Source organism: Trachurus trachurus (genome assembly GCF_905171665.1).
Source record: "Trachurus trachurus genome assembly, chromosome: 14".
Lineage (NCBI taxonomy): Eukaryota > Metazoa > Chordata > Actinopteri > Carangiformes > Carangidae > Trachurus > Trachurus trachurus.
Genome location: NC_139903.1, coordinates 29,366,907 through 29,391,328, shown reverse-complemented (window position 1 = coordinate 29,391,328; position 24,422 = coordinate 29,366,907). Strand labels below are relative to the sequence as shown.

At 41.7% G+C, this 24,422-nt stretch overlaps 1 protein-coding gene across 2 annotated transcripts in view; it reads left to right on the top strand.

Annotated features, from left to right (window-relative positions):
- The window catches only part of usp25 (ubiquitin specific peptidase 25), a 48,586-nt gene that overhangs the window by 4,670 nt on the left and 19,494 nt on the right, over positions 1–24,422 (top strand). For both annotated transcript variants that reach the window (XM_083987144.1, XM_083987145.1), the window contains exons 2-16: positions 6,125–6,202; positions 6,291–6,435; positions 8,221–8,344; positions 9,215–9,377; positions 11,593–11,679; positions 12,945–13,082; positions 14,198–14,274; positions 15,582–15,655; positions 16,220–16,371; positions 18,794–18,921; positions 19,038–19,133; positions 19,232–19,396; positions 21,584–21,822; positions 21,918–21,988; positions 22,075–22,303. In XM_083987144.1, the coding sequence (XP_083843270.1) occupies positions 6,125–6,202; positions 6,291–6,435; positions 8,221–8,344; positions 9,215–9,377; positions 11,593–11,679; positions 12,945–13,082; positions 14,198–14,274; positions 15,582–15,655; positions 16,220–16,371; positions 18,794–18,921; positions 19,038–19,133; positions 19,232–19,396; positions 21,584–21,822; positions 21,918–21,988; positions 22,075–22,303 (1,966 nt within the window). The remainder of the gene's footprint in view (positions 1–6,124; positions 6,203–6,290; positions 6,436–8,220; positions 8,345–9,214; positions 9,378–11,592; positions 11,680–12,944; positions 13,083–14,197; positions 14,275–15,581; positions 15,656–16,219; positions 16,372–18,793; positions 18,922–19,037; positions 19,134–19,231; positions 19,397–21,583; positions 21,823–21,917; positions 21,989–22,074; positions 22,304–24,422) is intronic.

Sequence of the window (24,422 nt, the reverse complement as noted above, 5' to 3'; positions counted from 1 at the left end):
AAGGCAGCGCTTTCAGGAAATCATCATTAAATTGATCCAACTAGGGCACGAGTCCATGCTCTCCCCACTTTCTGACACAAGCAGAAACGGCCGAGGGCTCCAGTGGAGTGTTGAATATCATTTGGGACAGTGGAGGAGAGCCGCCTTGCCTTGGGTTAGTCTTCATTTTGACCCACTCTATGAAATAAAACGGCAAAATCCAGACTCTATCATATCAAAGACTGATGAGGTCTATACCAATAACAATATTGATCAGTAGACGCGTGGTGTGATAGAAAAAAAAACGAGCTGATAAAACGTTCGATAGAAAAATACAGTTTCCTTTCCCTTTTCATTATAGCCATCATGTAGTTTAAAGGGACAGTTCAGTTTTTTTTAAGTGGGGTTGTATGAGCTACAAATGTCCATTTAGTATAATATCTGCAGTAGAAAGGTGGAGCATCACGCTGCACCGACACACAGGCAGTACACTGTTGTCAATGAGAGAACATTAGTGTATCAGTGTATTTTTGCCGCCTACGAGAAGTCCCGTCTCAAAATAATCCACCAGTTCAAGAGTACGATAGAAAGAAAAATGTTACAATGCATCAGCTGGTCAGAAAAAAGTTAGTTAATCTGGAACTAACTAGGGCTGACCCCAAAAAATCGAAGCCATTGAAAAATTCGTTGCCATGGTAATCGATCATGAAGTCCGTGATCGATTTTTTTTCTTCCTTTTTTCGTTTTTGACACCGGTTCTCATCGGCAATTGTTACATTAAAATTAGTAGGCAACTTGGCACCTGAATGATTTTGGAGATATGCAGTGTTTGTTTGCCTTTACTTTCATTATTTCCGCTACAATCACGCATCCCCCCCCCCCCCCCCCGTCAGAAGTTACGATCGCTCGATTTTGATCGATTTTATGTCCGCGAAGCTTCGATTATCAAAATATGATAATCGGGACAGCCCTAGAACTAACCGACTCAGTCAGTATTCCTCCACATAGGTAGACTCTGCGACTCGCTGTATCACTCCACCTATCAGCTGTTTGGATCAGCGGTGTGTGGAAGAGGCATGAAACAGTCTGGGCCGCACGTAAAATAGGAATCTTTTGATAATTATTGATATGGATATGCTTGTTTTCTATATCATCCAGCCCTAGTCTATATCACATATCATCCTTGGCTCAGCTATTTCACTGAGACAAGGTGGGAACCTTTTGTTTTTCAACTGATCTCAAATCAATAGGTGCAAGGTCAACATGAAAGACTTCACAGATCTGTTTTAGTTCCTCATTCATTTCTGTAGCTCTTTTAATGACGCATCCAATTCCAAACTCTTCCTGAATGCAGCATCCCGTTGTGGGGAGTGAAGGGAACCTCCTCTTGTGTGACTGTTGTTGTGTGATGTTTCAATAAGGCAGCAGATACAGTACACGCCCTTTGTGTGTGTGTGTACCTGTGTTGCCTGCTGCACCTGAAGCCTCCATGCTGTCTCCTCTCTCCACAGACTTGAGACTGGCTCCACTCTGACACTAAGGCCCAATCCCATTTCTCTTTTTTACCCCTACCCCTTCCCCTACCCCTTGCCCCTCGCCCCTTGAAACGGAGCTACAAGGGGTAGGGGTAGAAAGTCAACCCCTCCGAATTGGGACACCCCTTCAACAGTCACATACGTCATCACGTAGTCTCACTGGCTTTTACGTAAGCTGATGCGGCGAGCTTTTGCCAGAAATCAAATAGCGTGTTCCATATAACTTAATAAAATAAGATAAAACTTAATGCAGACTGATCGGTTCATTGTAAAACATTTATTTACTGATGTAAATGTGGTGATTTCTGTACACAGAGCCCAGAGGCAGCGCTGCCTGCTCCTCTGACTGGTACATGAAGCATAACTTTTCATCCAAATAAACTAATGCTACTGCCACAATTGTCAGATTTCATCAATAAGACCAACATTTAAATGCTAAAAAGAATTTAACATGCTGGTGGTAAACCTCTAAAAACCCGCGGATAAGTTAATTAACGACCGCCTTCTCTCCCGGCGGGACCGGGACAAGGACGTAATTTGGCCGGCGGAGCAGCGCTGCAGACCGGCTGCTGTCTCTGTGAGGAGCCGCTCCTCCTGGAGCTTCACTTCTCCGAAAAAACGTCGGAGCAAACTTCTAACCCGCCGTCATTTGGGTAAACTAACCGCACATTTGGGACCTAAATAGTGACGTAATAACCGCGCTACAGTGAGAAATAAAACAGCTTTTCGTTTTACAGCCATCGCTGCCGGCTGCCGTGAGATGCATTCTGGGAAACTTTTCATACCCCTCCGTTTGGAGTGTGCCTCTGAAAAATCTCCGTTTGGAGGGCTATGTAGCCCTACCCCTTCCCCCTACCCCTCTGTCCTAACGGGGATTGGGACACCCCTACCCCTACACGTGAACGCGCAAAACGGAGGGGTAGGGGTAAGTGGTAGGGCCAAGGGGTGAAATGGGATTGGGCCTAAGTGCACTTCCCCTCTTCTTTATGTGTGTGTGTGTGTGTGTGTGTGTGTGTGTGTGTGTGTGTGTGCTGAAAGCTACTCAGTCCAGCTGAGTGTGACACGGTGAGGTCATCACAGCTCGGTGAGCCCATTAACAGGGAGCGGCTCTGACAGGGAGCTCCTGATTAGATCCCGTGTGACCCCCCCCTCCATCAGTCCCAGCTCTGATCTATCTGTGACTTTAACATTATGAAGTGATTAATGGTTTGTTTTAATGCAGTTGGTCCTGACCAGAGTCAGTGTGGAGGTCAAAGCAGCAAGTTTTTCCTCTGACCTTTGACCTCCTGTTGGCGTTGAGCCAGACTCAGCACAGAGTCACAGAGCCGCTCTTTACCTGACTGGCTGTTAGTCACCGCTCACACTGTTGACACTTTGAAGAATATACAGTGGCAAAAAAAAGTATGTGAACCCTTTTCTGCTCTAATCATCCATTTAATGTGATCCGATCTGCATCTGAGTCACAAGTATAAACAAACACAATGTGCTTAACCTAATACCACACAAACTATTAGGCTATAATATTTTACAGGGTTCCTACGCAAATATGGAAAGTATGGAAAAGTATGAAATTTGATTTTATACATTTCCAGGTCTTGAAATGTATGGAAAATGGAAACTATTGTCTGGAAATATATTTATCATCTGGTTTTGGTCTTATCTGAAGTATTTGGTTTAATTATTTTTGTACTATTGTACCTAGCTACAATCTCCTGGAAATGATTTGGTTACATAATGGCATACACATTCAGAATAATGAAAACAAATGATTAATTACATGCTTTTTTATATTATGCACATCTCAAATGTCACAAATTATTTAAATTTTTTTACCGAGGAGTCTGGAAATTAGGGTCTGGAAAAAGTATGGAATTTGGACATTTCAAATGTGAAGAAACCCTGATTTCATGTCTTTATTGAACATACGGTATCATTAAACATTCACAGCGCAGGTGGAAAAAGTCAGTGAACCCTTGGATTTAATAAGTGGTTGAAGCTCCTTTGGCAGCAACAACCTCAACCAAACGTTTCCTGGAGCTCACAACTGCACAACACTCAGGATGAATTCTGGACCATTGGTCCTTACAGAGCTGCTTCAGCTCAGCCATATTATTATAGGATGTCTGGTGTGATTGGCTCTCTGGAGGTCATTCCATAGCATCCCTGCTGGATTCAGATCTGGGCTCTGACTGGGCCGCTCCCAAAGGTGGATTTTCTTTTGTTGAAGCTTCTCTAGATGATCTAGATAGAAGATTTACTTTAATGTTTAGGCTCATTGTCCTTCTGAGTTTCATCAGGTAGACAGCCACCCTGACATTATCCTGTAGGAAGCTTGATAAACTCTGGAAGTCATCAAACTGTCCAGGCCCTGAGGCAGCAGAGCCCCAAACCATGCTGCTCCTCCACCTGACTTCACCTTTGACATGATGTTTATCAACCGGTGTCATGCTGCTATACAGAGCCAGTTTTACACCATATGCACAAAAAATTAATTAATTAAAAAAAAAATACAAAAAAATTCTATCCTAGTTTCATCAGTCCACAAAACATTTTCCCATCAGTGTTGTGGAGTGGTAAACTTCAGGCCTGCAATGGAAAACAAAGCAATTAATGCAGAAAACTAGGAAATTCCAGAGCGTTCACATATTTTTCTTGCCACTGCAAAGTTGGTGCAACACTGTTAGTGCATCCCATCATAAATATTTATTTCTGTTTCCTACTGTTTTGTATGTGAAATCATAAAAGTGAAAGATGCCCCCTAATCTAAACCATTAAGCAATGTGATCCTGATGAAGAACACATTCACACACTGAACTTTCCAGGGAATAAGTGGAAAAGAGAAAAAACATAGTTTGATTTTTCCACAGTTGGTGATGAAAATCTTTCAATTTTGTACCAAATGTAATTGTTCATTATTGTGTGGCCACTGCAGCTGATTGTTCACAGTTGATGAAAGGGGGAAGGTCAGCTGAGGGTGTGGTCCTGCAGTAAAGATGTGTTTGCATTTAGAAATCCTGCAGTGTCCTGACTTTATTGATTCTGGTGCTACAGTTTTTATTTCAGTTTTCACCATAATACATTTATTATCATATTTATCATATCACCATGTGTGAGTCCCAGTGACTGACTGACCTGTCAGCATCACTGTTAATTGTAGCAGCTCATATTGGTGCAGGAGACAGGAAGTGTATCATTATCATTGGTGCAGCTTGTAATGAACCATCTTGATAGTAGCAGAGTATCTTTGATACCAGATTGTCAGATTAGCTGCTTGTTGTATCTTTTATGGAGGTGTCATGTTATGTTAGCTTGTCAGTTTAGCTTGTTATACAAAACTGTCAGATTAGCTCGTTGCATTAGCTTGTTAAACATGATCTTGTCTGTTGAGCTTGTTAAGTTATCTTGTTGAATTAACTAATTAGCTTGTTACATTAGCATGTTGTATTGACTTGTTACTTTAGCTTGTTGGACTAACTTGTTTTAGTATTAGATTGTTTGAGTGTTGAAAAAAATAAACAAACACAAAAAATAGTACTGGTTGCACATGTGCAAGTAGATGAAAAATTTACTTTGCACTGTCTCAGATTTTAGGGGCAATATTCCTCTGTTATTTCATTTCATTTCAATTTATTTCATTCATGGTATACCGTCTCACATAGTTGCACATATTTACATAATGTACACATTGTCACCATGAATGAAAAGGAGCAGGATGAAGAAAACTTATAGTACCTGCCCCTCTCTGTTGTTAAAAATTACATTGGCTTACTTCAACACCAATATTATTCTCTGTTTCAAAATATTAAGAATGATGAAACATAATGACAAGAAAACAAACAAAATAACGGTAGACACCACTCGTCTATCTATCTTTTCTTTTTTCCCTTCTTTTTCTCCTTTTTCTTTTTTGTAGATACTTATCTTTTCTTTTTTAAACATTTTCTTAAACTGAGACATACTTGTACAACTTTTCAATTCCTTGCTTTGTGAATGCCATAATTTTACACCTGCAACAGAAATACACATTTGTTTTAAGCTTAGCCTTGCAAATTAATGTTTAAAATCAAGCTTCAGTCTGTTGTCCCCTTCCTCCAATTTAAACAAGCTTTGTAAATGTTCTGGTAATGATCTGTTTTTTGCTTTAAACATTATTTTTAGGGTCTGTAATTCTATTATATCGGCCATTTTCAACAAACCTGCAGAAATAAAAAATCTCTATTACCTGCCTTGTGGATAACTCTTACTGCTCTTTTTTATAGCAGAAAGTGAAACAGAGGGGATGACATAGATTCTACTGGGTATAATGATAAAATAATCCTAAATAAAAAGATTTATTTTCTTTTTTTTTCTTTCGACTTTCTTTCGAGGCACTTACTTTCTCTTTTATAAACATCTTCAGATATGCTTGTCCAACTTTTCAGTTCCCTGCTTAGTGAGCCATAGTTTTACACCTGCTACAGAAATACACATTTGTTTTAAAGTTAGCCAAGGAAATGTTTGTTTAAAATAGTGAAGAATCCTCTTCATTGTTTTTTATATTTTGCTAAACTTCACTTGTTGTAAACTTCCTGCTCTGCTCTGAACAACCTGTGTTTCTTTTTCCTCCGTAGCATCAGCAGACGTTACTCAACCAGTTGAGGGAGATCACAGGCACCACAGATGTTCAGCTGCTTCAGCAGGCTCTGCAGGTACACCATGAGACACACAACCTAGGGTTCATTTGTTAGTTTGTTATTTGTTACCATCAGTCTTATCAATACACACTGTGGTTTGCAGGTGAGCAATGGAGACCTGGCCGAGGCCGTAGCTTTCCTGACGGAGAAGAACGCTAAGGTTCCTCAGCAGGATGAGACGACCTACTACCAAACATCTCAGGTGGTCAGCGACAGATACATCAGCGTGGGCAGCCAGGCCGACACGAGTGAGCAGCTCGCCTCCGCTTCTCTACACACCTCACAGCATGACTCAAAGAGTTCAGCTCAAACCGTCTGTACAACATGTCTGGATGGAAATTGGAATGCACATAGACAGTATTCAACAGCTGTCCTTCCATCGGCTTTGGAGCAGGGCTGTCAATCTTCCCCCCAAATCAGATTTGAATTTCTAACGCTTCTTATGTTAAATATTCAAATTATATTCAAATTTTTAATGTTTGTGTATGTTTGCACGTCCACTAAAGGGCATTCCAACCAAATCTGTTATGTAACATTTGTAACACACTTGAGTTTTACCAACTCAATATAAAACTTCAAGAAGGGAAATCGAAATAGTATAAGCAGTAGCCATGTTTCCATCCAAAGTGATTCGAATTACTGGGAAATGCACAACCTTTTGCGGTATTAGTGCCAAAAACGTCCACTAGGGGTCACTTTGTCCTCTTAATTTGACCATAACTTTCACTATATGGCAGCAAATGGCATGATTTTTGCTGACAAACCTTATTTTTACATACAATTTGAAAATATGATTTCGAAATTTTCAAAAGGTCAATATTACACTGTCAGCAAATTTACTACCCTTTTGCGGTATTGGTGGCTGTTTTTGGCAACTAACTTTGACTGCTGTAAAAATATATCAGATAAATATTTTTTTCAATTTTTTTTGCATAAATCTGTTAATCAACTTCAGTCTTGATGAAAACTACTAAAAAAAATTAAAAATCAAAATTTTAACCCTTTGAATGCCAATTTAAAAAATTGGAAAAAAATACACACAAAATGAGCTATTTTCAATTAGTAACATCAATGACTTTTATGCATATTTAGTTTTCGTGCAGCAACAGATTTAAAAAAAAACTTCCTTTTCTGGTATTAGTGGCTGTTTTTGCCCCATTGACTCCCATTATAACCACATGTTTTGAATGCAGAGACATGGCACTATATAAATATAATTTTTACAGTCAGGGTGATCAACCCTGTTCAGAAGGGATCAAATTAGGTAATTTTACTGTTGATCACCTAGTTCACCCATTTACCCATTACATAGGCCTGTTGTATTACTAGCCTAGTTTCTGTATCTGTATAATGGAGTTTATGAGCATATTTGTAGTACACTTTTCCATCTTTCTATAAAAAATCTACTCAGATTCTGAATTAGATTTTTTTATAGAAAGATGGAAAAGTGTACTAAATATGCTCATAAACTCCATTATACAGATACGGACTTTGCCCCCCCCCCCCCCCCTATAATAACCTCGTCCTCGTTGTTTATTGATAAGCACTCAGGGGATTTTAGTTCGAATTATGGCGTTTCCATCATAATTTTTTGATGCGATACATCTAGATGCACATCTAAACATGCTGATGTAAACATGGCTAGTGGTGCAACGGATCCCAGTAGATCCGTGATCAGCACATTAGTGGTCCGCAGATTGATTGATAAAAAGAAAAAAGTAATGTGTGCGTGTAGTGTGGGAACACGTAAGTGCCCTGCTACAGCCGAATAAACAGGCAATTAAAAAAACTCTGCTCGTGAATTTGAAACTGCAGCAGCTAAATAGTTTGTTTTATCAACATGTTTACTACCCCAAACGTTAATTGCGTCGTTGTGGAAGGCACACGTTGGAACGTCAGTTTTCACCTTTGAATGTTCACATTTTGAAAATAATTAGAATTCTGTTTGAATAGCGAAGTTTGATCTGGCAGAACTACTTTGGAACACTTCCTTCAGCTTCCTCAGAGTGTCCTTGTTCACTTCCTTCATTCAGATGTCATCGACCTGACTGGAGATGATAAAGATGACCTACAGAGGGCCATCGCCCTCAGCCTAGAGGAGTCCAGCCGGGCGTTTAGGGAAACAGGCATTACAGATGAGGAGCAGGCTATCAGCAGGTGAGTCTGGACCAAACATCTCACATAACACTTAGTGTAAAAGAACAGCAGCTGGCCTCGGATCAGCTGTAGGGCTGGTTTTAAACATTGATCGTCCAATTCATATTGAACTTCATTTGAAAGATCTGACATGGATCCATAAAATCCTTAGATCTAGGGCTGGGACGATATGCTTTTCTCCCGATTCGATTCTTCTACGATTTTTTGGATGGTGATTCGATTTAAATTGCGATTCTACGATATTGCCGATTCTCTCGATTTTTAGTCTGCATTTTTAGCATTTATCTGCACACAAATACTGTAGGAGCCTATAAATTAACATACATACTAAGTGAACTTAAACCCTTTTCAAAACATGTACTCTCTGTATGTAAAAAAGGCTAACTGCTAAATGCACATTGCATAATATAATACAAAAAAAAAAAAAAAAAAAAAAACTCTTTAAATCTTTTTTTAAATTTTTTTTAATCGATTTTCTTTTTTAAAAACATAATTAAAAAATCATCAAAAAAGATATTGCGATATTTATGTGAATCAATTTTTTCTCCCACCCCTACTTAGATCTCTCCTTTAACGGCACTTCCTGTTTGTTAGTCTCATGTAGTTGGACGAGACTAACCGGACGACATCCCAGATCTGACGCTGCTGTTTACATGTTGTTGTGTCCATTCACTGCAGACATGTTCACATTGCTGCACTGATTGAATTATCACCAAAGAGTTTCACTGTTTACTTGTGTAGTGTGCTTTAATAATGAACCATCTTTGTATAATCTGCAGCATTAGTTCTGTGAAGATCTCTTTCATAACCAAGTGAAATTGGCGGCGGTGTGTGTGTCTCTCTGGTTGAACTGGTTGTTGGGTCCTGCAGGGTCTTGGAGGCCAGCATCGCTGAGAACAAGGCCAGTCTGAAACGAACCCACACAGAAGTGTGGAGCGACTCCCCCAACCCACACGACAGGAAGAGGGTAGACAACTGCCCCGTGGGTCTGAAAAATGTCGGCAATACCTGCTGGTTCAGTGCTGTCATACAGGTAGGCACACACACACACACACACACACACACACACACACACACACACACACACACACACTGACAGTCCAAGACAATTAAGACTTTAGATAAACTATTTTTTGATTAATCTCTTTTATTTTTCTGATAATTATTTTCATTATTTATCTGTTTATTGACATTTAAAATAAAGGACAGTACCATAAGACCCAATGCAAAGACTAAGGACAAGACACAGCTCAACCAAATAGAGTTGGAGAGATGCATTAACAATAGCGATACAAAGTAAAAAAAAAAAAAAAAAAAAAGAAAAAAGAATGACATAGAAAATAAAAATAAGAAAAAATAAATGAAAAACCTAAAATGTTAAAGCAGAAAGCTAGAGCTGTGGCCTCACCACAGCTCCAACAACACCACTGAGACTCCAGTAAGTCATTCAGAAATAACTCCAGCTCTGGGACATAAACAAAGACACGGTCCCACAAACTTGAAATTTCCCAATGGAGCCTTCAAAACACACCTGATCTTTACAAGTCTAACAAAGTTAAGGACTTCTCTGATCCATAGTGTGTGTGAAGGAGGAATTGGAGATTTCCACTTTAGTAAAATCAGCTAAAAAGGTAACAAACCTGAGGAGGAAAGTGGTATTGTGGATGGAGATGTGCTAAACAATACAGTTATTGCCTGAGACTCTATGAATCTGTGTGTAACCTTTGATAATGATCCAGAAATGTCTCTCCAGACGGAGCAGCAGGACAGGACCATGATTCTTCAGTCATACTAAACTTAGAAGGACCTGACTGTTGTGATCCTCAGTGCAGTCCTCAGTGGTTGTATGTAATTGTTTATAATTCAGAAATCCTATTAGTCTCCTGCTGCAGACAGCAGCAGACCAGTGTTTATATGCTGGAAGATACTAGAAAGACTTGTCCTGAGGCCTGGAGCCTGTGGTAGAATGTGAGCTGAGCTGAAATATGCCAGAGCAACACTGGATACATCATCACATGGTGTAACGTAACCTCTCTAACACTTAGAGGAAGGCACCGCTAGAACCTGCTGCACTCAGCAACAACACACGTAAACAACAACATCCAGATCCTGACTCTCAGACACACACTCCATCCTGCTGTTGTTCTCTATCAGCATTTGATCCAGTGTTGTGTGTCACAAAGTCAACTGAAAACTGATAATGAGTTTGCTACACACACACACAGCCAATTGGGAACAAGCTGTTGAATCAGTTCAGAAAAAGATTTGTTCAAAAAAAAATCTGTGAACTGAATCATTCAGTGCTTGGTGGGAGCCCTGGCTGCACGGTGCAGAGTCTTGACTGCCAGCCCATCATAACTCAGATCATGACTCAGCCCTCTCCTTTTTACTTTCATAAACAGACTGTTAATCTGAGCCTGTAGAAGCCACATGCGAAACGCGTTGCTCTGAAATAAATAAAAGAAGATCCTCATAATCCAGTCCAGTGTGCAGCATGTTCCCACTATTTGTGGTTCTTTTAACTAGACTATTAAGGGTTAGTTTATGCCTTATCTGTGACATTTGAAAATATAATGTTAAAACAAATAAATTTGAATGACCAAAAAGAAACGACTCAGCCCTGAGGCTCCCATCCTGATGTGTTTGCGTGCACATACGTTCGCAAGTGACAAAACAACTCATTTGCAAACGGCACAAACCTACTTTCAGTGTTACATTCAGTAAAGGACACATCCGCAAACATATCATGTCATTGGCAAACATCATTGTGTCGCTTGTAGTACATTCAGTGCAACGCATCACTGAACATTCCCTCTCCTCCACCAGACTGCTGAGTGATTCAGTGATTCAGTTTGACTGCTGACCTGCACCAGGCCTGTTCTCTGAAAAGAACAAGTCAGTTGATTCGATTCAGTTCGTTCACTCAAACAATTCATTTTTCTTTTTGAACGAAACGTTCTCAAAAGAGACGAAACAAGAGCTGAGCTGAAAAATCACCTCTGTAGCTTCTTGTAGCTCCTCAGCAAACAAAGTATTTAGAAGCGTGAACAGCTGTCTGACATCTGGACTGTTATCACTTCAGTACTCTGGTCACATGATGCAACATGCTGCAGTACTTAGCAAAGAGGTCAGGGTCACATCATGTTTGTATATTCAGCAAGAATAACCACAATAAACATTAGTTTTAATCAGGACAACATCAGACAGTCTCTTCTATCTGTTCATTACATCTTCTCTTGATCCTCCAGTCTCTCTTCAACCTGCTGGAGTTCCAGAGGCTGGTGCTCAACTACTCTCCTCCAGCCAGAGTCCATGACCTGCCTCGCAACCAGAAGGTGAGACCAGCGCCTCGCCACCTGTTTGACCTGGGTGTGTGTGGAGCAGTCATGTGTAGTTTGGTACATTACCTGCATTGGATCCTGAGCCACTCAAGAAACACTCATTCAAACAACCCAATAACATTTAAAATGTAGGCTTCATGTATTTGTATTTGTATTTTTGTTAGCACATGAAAGATATATACAACAGCATTAAAAAGTAGAACAACAACAACATACAAAGTATACAGTAGATTAAGCAAATGTGCAGGAGAAACCAAAAAAACCCTAAGGGCTTGTCAAGTGATCCTCCTAAAGATAAACATTCACATACATTTAATTCACAGTTATGTGAAGAACAACATGAAACGAGAGAGAGAGAGAGAGAGAGAGAGAGAGAGAGAGAGAGAGAGAGAGAGAGAGAGAGAGAGAGAGAGAGAGAGAGAGAGAGAGAGAGAGAGAGAGAGAGAGAGAGAGAGAGAGAGAGAGAGAGAGAGAGAGAGAGAGAGAGAGAGAGAGAGAGAGAGAGAGAAGAGAGAGAGAGAGAGAGAGAGAGAGAGAGAGAGAGGTGATGTAAAGAAAATATGTGGTTATGAATTGTTCAACTGGGCCAATAGAAAGTTAATTATTTGTTTCTTAAAATAATTTATGCTTGTGCAGTTTCTAAGGTGGACTGGTAATGAATTCCAAAAGTGCAGACCTCTAAATCTAATTGAGAGAGAAAGTAGACCTGAAAAAAGTGGGATGAAGATTATTTGCTGACCTAGTGTTGAACTGAAATACAGTTTGGAAACAGATTGGAAGTAACTTGTGAATGGATTGATAAACAAAAATACATATTTGAAAAGTATTTACAGCAAAAATAGGAAGAATATTCAGGGATTGAAACAGAGGTGTGGATCTAGTGAGTCTGTTAGGAAATGTTTTCATTTTGATGAATCTAATGTAAGGTGAGAATACAGTTGAGGGAGCTCTGGAAAGTACTTGCCCAAATAATATGACAATATGAGATGAAAGGATAGATCATAGTATAATATAAATGAATCAAGATTTTACCAGGCAGTAGGTGACGTATTCTTCTGATTACTCCAATATTCTTTGCAATCTTGTTTGAAATAGACAGAATATGACTTTTCCAAGTGAGATTTTCATCAATTAAAATACCTAAGAATGTTGTTACCGTGACCCTTTCCAAGATGTTGTTGTCAATATAAACATTAGGAAGTTTCCTGTTGTGGACTCTAAACTCTGAACTGACCGGTCCTCTGTGTTGCTGTGACCAGGAGCACAGGAACCTGCCCTTCATGCAGGAGCTGAGGAACCTGTTCTCCCTCATGGTGGGCTCCAAGAGGAAATATGTGGATCCGTCTCGAGCCGTGGAAATCCTCAAAGACGCCTTCAAGTCCAGCGAGTCTCAGCAGGTAAAGCCCACGTCCGTCACATGTCTCTTTCACACACGCCAGAATATGTGATGCTGCTGCTGCAGCGTTACAGCAGAGACACACACCCTCCATCCCTGTTGGGAGAGTGTTGATAAGATCACACACACACACACACACACACACACACACACACACACACACACACACACACACACAGCTGGTAAATAAAATCATTGGCGGTCAGGTAGAGTGTGTGAAATATTTCAAGGTGGAACTCAACTACCAATCCCATACCAAATAAAACCAAAGGTGGTATTTCCGAGACCGATACATTTTACAAAAGCTTCACGTATGAAGAGGGAGGGAACAAAAGAAACAGACAGTTTCATATTATAGTTTTGCAATGACACTAAAACAGATTACCTTTCTTTGGTTTAGTTTTAATTGTCAGTGGCAATAAAACAGTGGAAAATAGACATGAAATGCATTAAAGCATTAAAGTGCATTTCCCACAATTCTATGGCATTAATATAGGAACATTTCAACAGTTAATTAGAGCGTAGTTTTGAGGACTACATTGACCATTTGAATTCACATTTAAAGGAATAGTCTGAAATTTCTCTGAGGTAGCAGCGCATAAATCACAGCTTATCTTTCTTATTCTTTCATTAGAAACACTTTTTTTCAAGAATACCATCCAAACTTTAATCCTCCTGCTCTCATTAGGTCTATGAGTTGAGACGCGTGTGTGTGTGTGTGCAGATTCATTTACACAACCATAGTTGGCCTCAGAGGGGGAAGCAGATGTAGTCCCTTCCAACCAGTGGGGAATAGGTTCTGTAAATGGCAAAATAACAATCTACTGTGATAAAAATAGTTGTTAAACCCAGATTAGTGCAGACTGGTGATAGAATCAATACTAAGTATCGATACTTGAGTGTCGATCCACACATCACTAAGCAGCGGTGCTCTGCTGCTGAATGTGATGTTGTGACTGCTGCTCAGGGTCGTCATCAGTTCTACTGAATCCCAGATGCTTGACATGTTGTATCCAAGTATTATTCCAGACGCATACATTTGACGTTGTCACAGCTGAATCCTGCGGTTTGACTCCTGTAATTGACCACGTTGTGTGTCTGTGTTTTGCCTAACAGCAGGATGTGAGCGAGTTCACCCACAAGCTCCTGGACTGGCTGGAGGACGCCTTCCAGATGAAGGCTGAGGAAGACAGGTAACCTCAGCTCACAGCTTCCCAGAGGAGAGAAGGACTGAAACATATCAGTGCTAAACTAAAATGCTTCCTGTGGCCCGTTGTCGTCTGCGTTTCAACGATTATGCAAATGATTACTGAAGTAAATAGCCTAATGTCTTAAAATTACACACATATCAAACACATATTATTTGGATTATGCATGGTGAAAAACAAGCATCTAGAAGCAGTGTTGGACTGGGAAAGTATTTAAATGACTGATTACCCCTTTTAAAAGTTTCTGTTCTGTTTACTTTATTTCATAAGTATTAGTAGTAGTTACATTACTAGTTACATTTTAGTTGCTCCTTTCCCTCAACAAAACAAATAAACTAAACTAAACTAAAAACCAGAACAAGCTCCAGCAGGACAGCAGAGCGGCCTAGGATGGGTGCTCAAGTGCGGGTGAGAGAAGCGGGACTGGGCTGGAGTTTAAAGGGGTATTTCAACATTTGGCAAATTGGCCCATTGCCATAATCCCTATAGTTTTAGGAGTAGGTTCATTACCTTTAATTGTCTGTGCAAGCTGTTTTTAGATCAGTGGGGCAGAGACGTGAGCTCTGCAGGGTGAACGGTATTTTCGCCTTTCCCTCATAAAAATGATCAAATACACAATCCAACAACTCCAAAACGCTCTTGTGGACAAGTTGTGACCTGCACATTCACTACGCTACAATAAACATGTATAATTATGTAACATTACGACACATGAAACAAATACTCGGAACTACTTTCACTTTTGAAATCACTCTGCTGAGCAGCCGTGTCTGGAATCTGCCTCGAAAACAACTCTGTCTCATAATTATACATGATTATTTCATAGCGTGGTGAATGTACAGGTCACAACTATTGGGATTATGGTAATAGGCCAATTTGCCAAAATGTTGAAATATCTCTTTAAACCAGCCTAAACATTTTTATTTATACTTATGGTGGAAAATGAACAAATCCACATAAAACACAAAACAGTGGGCTTGTAGCTGGAGTTGAATATACCACTGGTTGAAACGCTGCAAGTCATCATCCAATCAGAGATGTCCAGTACACAGACCACACCCCCAACTTCCTGAACCACCTCAGGGTGTACTACCCCTTGATCAGGACTGTTGTTTTGGGGAAAATGTTTTACCCCGGAACTGAAAATGGAGTTCCTGGTTCCTCTGGTGGAAACGCTCATAGTTCCTTATAAGGTTCCTGGTTCCTGGGGAAAGTTCCTACAGTGGAAACACAGCTATTCATTCTTCATTTAAAACCTGTCAACACTTTTTTAATTTTTGTTTTGCTTTCAGGGAGGGTGAGAAGCCAAAGAACCCGATGGTGGAGCTGTTCTACGGTCGCTTCCTGGCTGTGGGCGTCCTGGAAGGTGAGAAGCGGGCGTTAAATTAAAGCACATCAAGCGAAAAGAGCGCGGCGCAGCCAGAGAATCAGAGAGAGATTAAACATTAGGACGGCCCTGATTACAGCAGCCAGACAGCCAGCAAGTTCTTGCCCCCGGTAATGAAAGGTGACCTTGTCTTAATGAGATGTAGTCCGTGTAAAAAAAAAAAAAAAATGGAGAGTGGCTGCATTGATTGTGGAAGACCTTGACGGCTGATTGACATTGCACTTATTATGCATGACAATACTGGCCCAGAGCCAGTGGACTCTGCTGCTCACACAATGACCTCAATGCCTCGTGTGTGTGTCCGCTAGCAGCTCCTCTCCTCCTGCTTCTTGTCTTTATTCTAGTGAAAGGGGGTCTCCTCAGCAGTAATTGGTGCGGGCAGATCCGTGCGGCCATTTGTGCAGTTGCGATTGTGCGACTGATTACAAGTGAAAATCACCTCGGCTGTGAAAGTGTCTCCTTTTATTGCCTCTTTTCTCCGCTCTCAAAAAGCCCTTTCAGCCGGCCGCTCGGAGCTCATCCTGTGCCCTTTTTGTCCGACAGGTAAGAAGTTTGAAAACACGGAGATGTTCGGCCAGTACCCCCTGCAGGTCAACGGCTTCAAGGATCTGCACGAGTGTCTGGAGGCGGCCATGATCGAGGGAGAGATCGAGTCCCTGCACTCCGCCGAGAACTCGGCCCGCTCCGGACAAGAGGTCAGAGACACTTTTAGAAGTCACGCAAACCCCTCAGATGAAATCTAAGACGTACACAAGCAATAACTAACAGTCACGTGACCTCGGTGAAGAGCCAAGCGTTATGAGGCTGTGGTGGAGAGGGAGGGGGGATCAGACACATGGATTTCCTTAGATATTTGCCGTTATAGTTAAAATGCATCTTGAGTGATGAGATCACACCTGTCTCTAACATTTTACATTGCAACAGCTTTACATTCTGCCCTTTTCACATCAGCTGCAAAGGACCGTGCACAGTTAACACACATAAACATGGTGTTTGTTTACATTTTTGGACTTAGAAACTGTTGCCTTGTGAACACCAACCATGTATGCTATCAACATCCATTTTTTCTTCTTCAAACATGGACGCGCTGTCTTCAACGTCCTGCATTAATTGTCTGAGACGCAGCAGGAGGCGTTAACGTTGACATTAGGAAAGGAATGTGGATGAAACTTCGGCAAGAGGTTGGACTTGTATTTAGGGCAAATCATTTGTGTCCACTTGTGATCTGATCACTCAGGACTCATTTTAACGACGGGTGTAAACAGGCTCTAAAAAGTATTTGATCATTTAAGCTTCCAAAGTTTCTATATCTAGGTTTCTGAAGGAATTTACATGTAGAAATGACATTGTTTTGTTGTCGATGTTTAACCTTCTACTCATCTGGTTAGCATGTACGACACGATGCTGCCTGCAGGTCACTTACCAGCCGATGGGGTCATTACAGTTTTTTCCAATTGCTAACAAGCACACTGCAAAAACTCAAATATCTTACCGAGAATATTTGTCTTATTTCTAGTCAAAATTTAATTTCTAGTCAAAACAAATCTCTTTCTACTTAAAATAAGACTCATCACATTAAAAAGCAGCTTGTTTTTAGATCATTTTCACTTGTTTCAAACACATTTTCACTTGAAATAAGTAGAAAAATCTGATAGTGGAGCAAGTTTTTCTTTCTTAATACAAGCACAAAAAACTTGCTTTCACTCGCAGATTTTTCTACTTATTTCAAGTGTAAATTAGTTTGAAACAAGTGAAAATGATCTAAAAACAAGTTAATTTTTAGGTGATGAGTCTTATTTTAAGTGGAAAGAGATTAGTTTTGACTAGAAATTAGACATTTTGACAAGAAATAAGACAAATATTCTTGGAAAGACTTTGAGTTTTTGCAGTGCATTGGTCAAAACTGAAGTCACATTTTCTTTTTTTTCATTTCAAATAGTTTTTATTGAGTTTTCAAGTGAACGAAAAAGAAAATGTGAATGGGATGGAGTTGTTCGTGGAAAAAAAAAACTGGAATAACAATTGTTATCTGAATGGAGTATGGAGTATGGAGTTTTAATTTCCTACCAGCATTGTGGCTAGTCAGATGGATTGAACTCAGTAGTGAATCAGTACCTATACAACACAATAGAAGAGAAGCATCATATAGGATTGTGTGCTGGAGCCTGGGTTGACCTCCTTGCCCTCATGTGACACCTGTGCTATTCTGGGCTTGACCTCTGGGTCAGTGTAGTCATGCCAGTGATGTCCCACAGCAGCTGTGAGGAGCTCATTACCAGGTAAGTACTCAGATGGGCAGCCAGCCCTGTGGAGGAGCAGCAGGCGGGGGAGAGGGGGGGGGCAGCAGTGATGCTCCACATCATCACATCATGTGGATGTACAGGGTTTCCCAGGGGAACCTCTTCCATACCAACCAACAGGACAGTCACATCTAACATTCAGATACCATTCATTGATATGGACATTGGCTGCTATGACATTTAAAGGGATAGTTCAACATTTTTGGCAAATTCGCCTATTGCCATAATCCCTATCGTCATAGCAGTAGGTTCATTACCTTTAATTATCGGTGCATGTTGTTTTTGGATCGGCGGGGCAGAGATGCGAGATGCTCAGCTAACGTAATGGAGGCGCACGGTGCTTTCGCATTTTCGTCCTCATCAAACTAAATACACAATCCAACAACTCTAAAACACTCTGAAGAAGTTGTGACCTGCACATTCACCACGCTATGAATTAATAACGTATAATTTTGTAACATTACGACACATGAAGCAAATACTCATAACTACTCACTTTTGAAATCACTCCACCCAGCAGCTGTGTCTGGAATGTAGTCCCGGCTACACATTTGCCTCAAAAACAACTCTGTCTAATAACGTTCCATTATCACAACTTGTCCCGTTTTGGAGTTGTTGGATTGTGTATTTGATGAGTTTAATGAGGGAAAGGGGAAAGTACTGCGCACCCTGCAGAGCTCACGTCTCTGCCCCGCCGATCTAAAAACAGCTTGCACCGACAGTTAAAGGTAATGAATCGACTTGCCAAAATGTTGAACTATCCCTTTAAAATGTCAAATTTGATCATTAATTTCAATGTCCCATTGTCTCCTCTCAGCACTGGTTCACAGAACTCCCTCCCGTGTTGACCTTTGAGCTGTCGAGATTTGAGTTCAACCAAGCGCTGGGGCGTCCAGAGAAGATCCACAACAAGCTGGAGTTCCCCTCCATGCTCTACATGGACAGGTGAATGAAATACTGTACTACCGCTGTTCTTTAGTGAACCGCTCGTCTGGCTCCGCTGTGAGTGACTGCTGATCTGTGTGAAACCAACACCTGCGCTGTGATCTCTGTGTCCACAGATACATGGACAGGAACAGGGAAATCACAAGGATCAAGAGGGAAGAGATCAGGAGGCTGAAGGAGCATCTGACGCTGCTCCAGCAGAGACTGGAGAGGTACGCACTACGCAGCTCCCCGTCAACAACGTCTCCTCTCTTTGTCTCTCCTGTCCTCTTCCTCGTCCTCTGATCCTCTGCTCTCCGATTCCTCTCAGGTATCTGAGTTACGGCTCAGGCCCCAAGAGGTTTCCTCTGGCGGATGTCCTTCAGTACGCCATGGAGTTCGCCTCCAGCAAGCCGGTGTGCACCTCCCCAGTGGAGGACATCGACTCGTCGGCTCCCCCTGGTGGCACAACAGGACAACAGCTGCCTCTACCAAGGTAAGCGTCATGACGACACAAGAGGTTTGATTTGAGCAGGGACAGAGAGACGGGTGACAGCAACACATTCATCTTCCTGTCATCATAAACCTGCTTCACTGTTTGACCTGATCAAACCGAGGGCCGGGTATCGCTACTGATTTACTGAATCAAATCCATTCTGATTCGCATGGTCCAGATTTAATTTGATTTTTGATTCAATTCCATTCGATATTGATTCATTTAGAGATATTTCAGGATTAATACCAATTTTGCTTGGATATTAAAAGAGATTGACACAGAACTAATGCTGCAAATTGTATAAAGATGGAACTGTCTGACTGGTGCATTATTAAAAATAATACTATTTACAGTCAAAAAGCAGTTACATGAATGCACATTTATTTGTTATTTGACATGGGTGATAATTGAAGTACTGCAGTCAGTGTGAACGTTTCAGCAGTGAATGGACACAATAAAATGTAAACAGCAGCGAAGCGGAAGTGACATACATTAAAGGATCTAAGGGAGCGGCGTTTAGCTCACTTGAGCTGCCGCCCCATGTTGAGGCTACAGTCTTCACTGCATCCCGCATCGGGCGGCCCTTTCCTGCATGTCATTCCTCCTCTCTGCCTCCCCATTTCCTGTCTCTCTCTCTCCACTGTGCTATCGATTAAAAAGGCAATAAAAAGCCTGAAAAATATAAAAACATCAATCAAAGAATTTCCTGAATCAATATAAACTTTCAAATGAAGACTGATATGAATAGAAAAATCAGTTTTGTAAAGCCAGCCCTAATCGCACCAGTGTTCCAATAGATACTACAGGTGATGTTCAGCAAACTGCACAAACCTAGGGATGGAATGATATGGAAAATTTAACATCTCGATTATAGTGGGCCCCGGCGACCCAATCCCCGGACGACGACTCTGGCTTTAGGGACATGAGAGGGTGAGGAGCTCTGTCACCCGAGAGGAGCTCGGAGTAGAGCCACTGCTCCTCCACATCGAGAGGAGCCAGCTGAGGTGGCTCGGGCACCTGTATAGGATGCCCCCTGGACGCCTCCCTCGTGAGGTGTTCCGGGCATGTCCCACCGGGAGGAGGCCCCGAGGAAGACCCAGGACACGCTGGAGTGACTACGTCACTCGGCTGGCCTGGGAACGCCTTGGGGTCCCCCCGGAAGAGCTGGAGGAAGTGTCCGGGGAGAGGGAAGTCTGGGGATCCCTGCTCCGACTGCTGCCCCCGCGACCCGGACTCGGATAATGCGGTGGACGATGGATGGATGGATGGATGGATGGATGGATGGATGGATGGATGGATGGATGGATGGATGGATGGATTATAGTGACCGAATTATCTTGGTATCGATGTAAAGCTTATTCATCAGGAAACGTTCCTTCAGTGCAAGTTAAAATAAACACTTAAACTACCTTTACAACTAATTGAAAGGAGTGAGTTGGTTAGTTCCAGATAAATAAATAAAAAATTCAGACTTGTTGAAAAAAATGTGTAGGCTATATAACGTACACTTTAAAGGGACAACGAGGAGTTTTGGAAAAGCGAAGCGTTTTCACACTACATTTATGAGCCTCCGCGCACCGTGAAATTCTTTAACCGGCACAAGACAGACTCATGTTTTCATTCATCAAGAATTAAAGTCAGAGGTTCAAAGACGATCAGATACCGTCGTAGTTCCGACCATAAACGGTGATTCAGCGGCGTTATTCTCATGACTCGCCACGAAACCGAAAGTAAGGAAAGCTGGTCGGCTCAACCAGCATTTCCGCCACCATTAATAATAACAAAATAACAATAGAGACAAAACGATATATTTATTGAAAATGGAGCCATTAACAAGTGTGGGTAACGTAGATTCATCCACATTAACGTGAGACTTTTTTATAACCAAATAGAAACTCCTCGTTGTCCCTTTAACAGGTGTATTATTTTGTGACTGAGTCAAGTAACGGCGCATTATATTGTCACTAACTTTTTGATTACCCGTTACTGAAAAAAGTAGCGCCGTTAGTAACGCCGTTATTTTCTAATGCTGTATTTCCCATCACTGCCCATGAGTGTTTGAATTCAGGAATGAACCAGAACAACAGACCGTATGTGAAACTGAAACTAAAAGGTTAAACAAGCCTTAAAAAAGCAGCAGTTTGATCAACTTGTCTGTGTTAACTTTGTCTTTCTGTCGCTCCACAGCACAGCTGAGCAGGACTCGTTGCCCCCCCCGGAGAGCTCCGGTCCTGCCTCGGGTCCTGCTCCATCTCCCAGCTCGGCCCAGCAGCAGAGAGTCCCCATCCACAAACCCTTCACCCAGTCCCGCCTCCCCCCCGACCTGCCCATGCACCCGGCCCCGCGCCACATCACCGAGGAGGAGCTGCGGGTGCTGGAGGGCTGCCTGCACCGCTGGAGGAGCGAGGTGGAGAACGACACCCGCGGTAGGTGTTTTTCATGTCTCCATCACAGTCTCCCACAGTAAAAATGACTTGTGTACCTACTCACTAATGGATTGTACACTATTTTCTCCCATCAGATCTCCAGGGCAGCATAACCAGAATCCACAGAACCATTGAGCTCATGTACTCTGACAAATCTATGATGCAGGTGAGCAGCACTTTGATTTGTGATAGCGAAGCCGCATCATTCCCCACAGCGTTTTAAATCTTGTTTTGTGTGTCGTGTTGTCCAAGGTGCCGTACCGGCTCCACGCGGTCCTGGTCCACGAGGGCCAGGCCAACGCGGGCCACTACTGGGCCTACATCTACGACCCGTATCAGCGCTGCTGGATGAAGTACAACGACATCTCCGTCACCAAGTCGTCCTGGGAGGAGCTGGTCAGAGACTCGTTCGGAGGCTACCGCAACGCCAGTGCCTACTGTCTGATGTACATCAACGACAAGAAGCCCTTCCTCATAGAAGGTACGTGTTTTATTCTACTTTTTTATTCTTCTTTGCTCCTGCTTTTAACTCTGTTTAATGTTAAAAATTGTTTTTCTTTTTTTTTTAATTGTTTGTTTTTATGCTGTTCTTTTTAAAGGTGTACAGAAAAGAAAATTGAATTTGAGCCCACTCTGGATCATAAAATTAATGTAATAACTCATCTATCAGACGTTGTAGGCCAAACTTTGTGCAAAATTCTATTTTTGAGTAAATCCGGGATGAAAGTGTGAATTTTTTTTCCCGCATTGGATAATGCAGGCGCACGGATTATACGTCAGCCTGCACACGATTCACCAGCCACTGATATTGGATCCGTCATCTGTCATTCAAACGTCTGAGACACGCACACACACACGGAGCTCGGTCTCGCCCCAAGATTTGAATATCCCGCCCGCTCGATAACGACCAATCAAATTCGTTTTCCTTACTCGGGTAAACTCGTGTTGCAGCTCGTGACAACTCGGCGCGACAAACAGGACAAACGGCCATTTCTGTACACCTTTAAATGTTTTGTCTTTATGTAAAGCACATTGAGTTGGTATGAAATGCGCTATATAAATAAAGATGCCTTGCCTTGTCGTGCCTTCACACCAGAAGCGTCCAGAGCGGCAAGTGTCGTGATATTAGCGTCCAGAGCTTCAATTTGAAGTTGAAATAAACTCAACTTTATGCAAATGAAGCAGCCAATTGCAGACTGGGATTCCCAAGACGGGAGGAATTGAAAGAGAAACAAAAGAAGAGGGAAACAGAAGACAAAGATGGAGGAAACTCTCAGAATTGTGGTCTCTGGTTTCCTGGAGCTGTTTGATGTCTCTTGATTCATATACAGAGTGTAATGAATAACACACAGTGAAACATGGATGACAGTATGTGGTCATCCTTGTAAAGTGCACAGCTGCTCAGCCAGAAGGACACTGAGCTGCAGGATAGATCTGCAGCTGTAGTCGCTCATGACGCTTCTGGTGTGAACGCACCGTTACACGTCTGTGTGTGTGTGCTGCTTTCACTCACACACCTGCACACAGTTGACATGTTCTCAGACACTCTGACTGAGTCTGTTTATAATGTGAAATATGAAATAGAATGTCAACATGACCTATGAATGTCAGTCAATCAAAGTTTCTTAATGTAGCACTTTACAACATCTGGAGTGATGATCAAAGTGCTTTATATGGATAAAAGATACAAAATAAGATATGAAGAATTAAGATAACCGCAAGAATAAAACAAACACATTAAAAACATACAGAGACATATAAAAGAGGAGGATGTCACAGTATAATTAGATGTTAAAAGCCATTCTAAATAAATGGGTCTTTGGTCTTTGGACTTGTTTGGACTAGAGTGCCTGCTCGTTCAGAGTACATCAATCCGGGGGAAGGCGTTCCAATATCTGGGGGCGGCCAAACGCCGCCCAAATGTTTATGGCTGGAAATGAGGACGTCTAAAAGGAGCTGATCCAATGAGCAGAGAGCTGTGCAGAGCTGTGGAGACTTCAAGCTCTCTGTCAGAGATGATGCAGTGAGACTTTAAAAATGAATGAGCTTTAAAAATGAACACTAAAAGCTTCAAAACAGTCCTGGACCGAACAGGGAGCAGAGGACAGGGTCAGTTAGAAGACCTACAGCAGCATTCTGGACCAATCAGAGACAGGACAGTGAAGACTGCTTGACTCCAATGCACAGTGCATTACAATAGTCTAATCTAGAGCTAATAAAAGCATGGATTGCCATCTGAAGGTCACGCCTACTGAGGACAGGCTTAACTTTAGTTAAAAGACGAAGCTGAAAGAACACAGTCAGTCTGAAGCTCAAACAGCAGGTTTTAGGTTTAAAAGGAGAAGTTAGACAGCACATGATCAAGCACACCAGAGAACATACTATATTCTTGTTGTGGAAATGTTTAGGTCTGCCTGTTGGGACTCAAAAAACCAAGACCAATGAAATATCATGCACAATGATTTAATTGTCTATAGAGAGGGACACAACACAGAAGTCTAGTAGCTCAGGTTCGTTGCCACTGACCAGTGGCTGCAGCTCCTTCTTATGAGGGGTGCTGAAAATAATCATTTCAAAGATGCATCGAGATTCTTAATTGG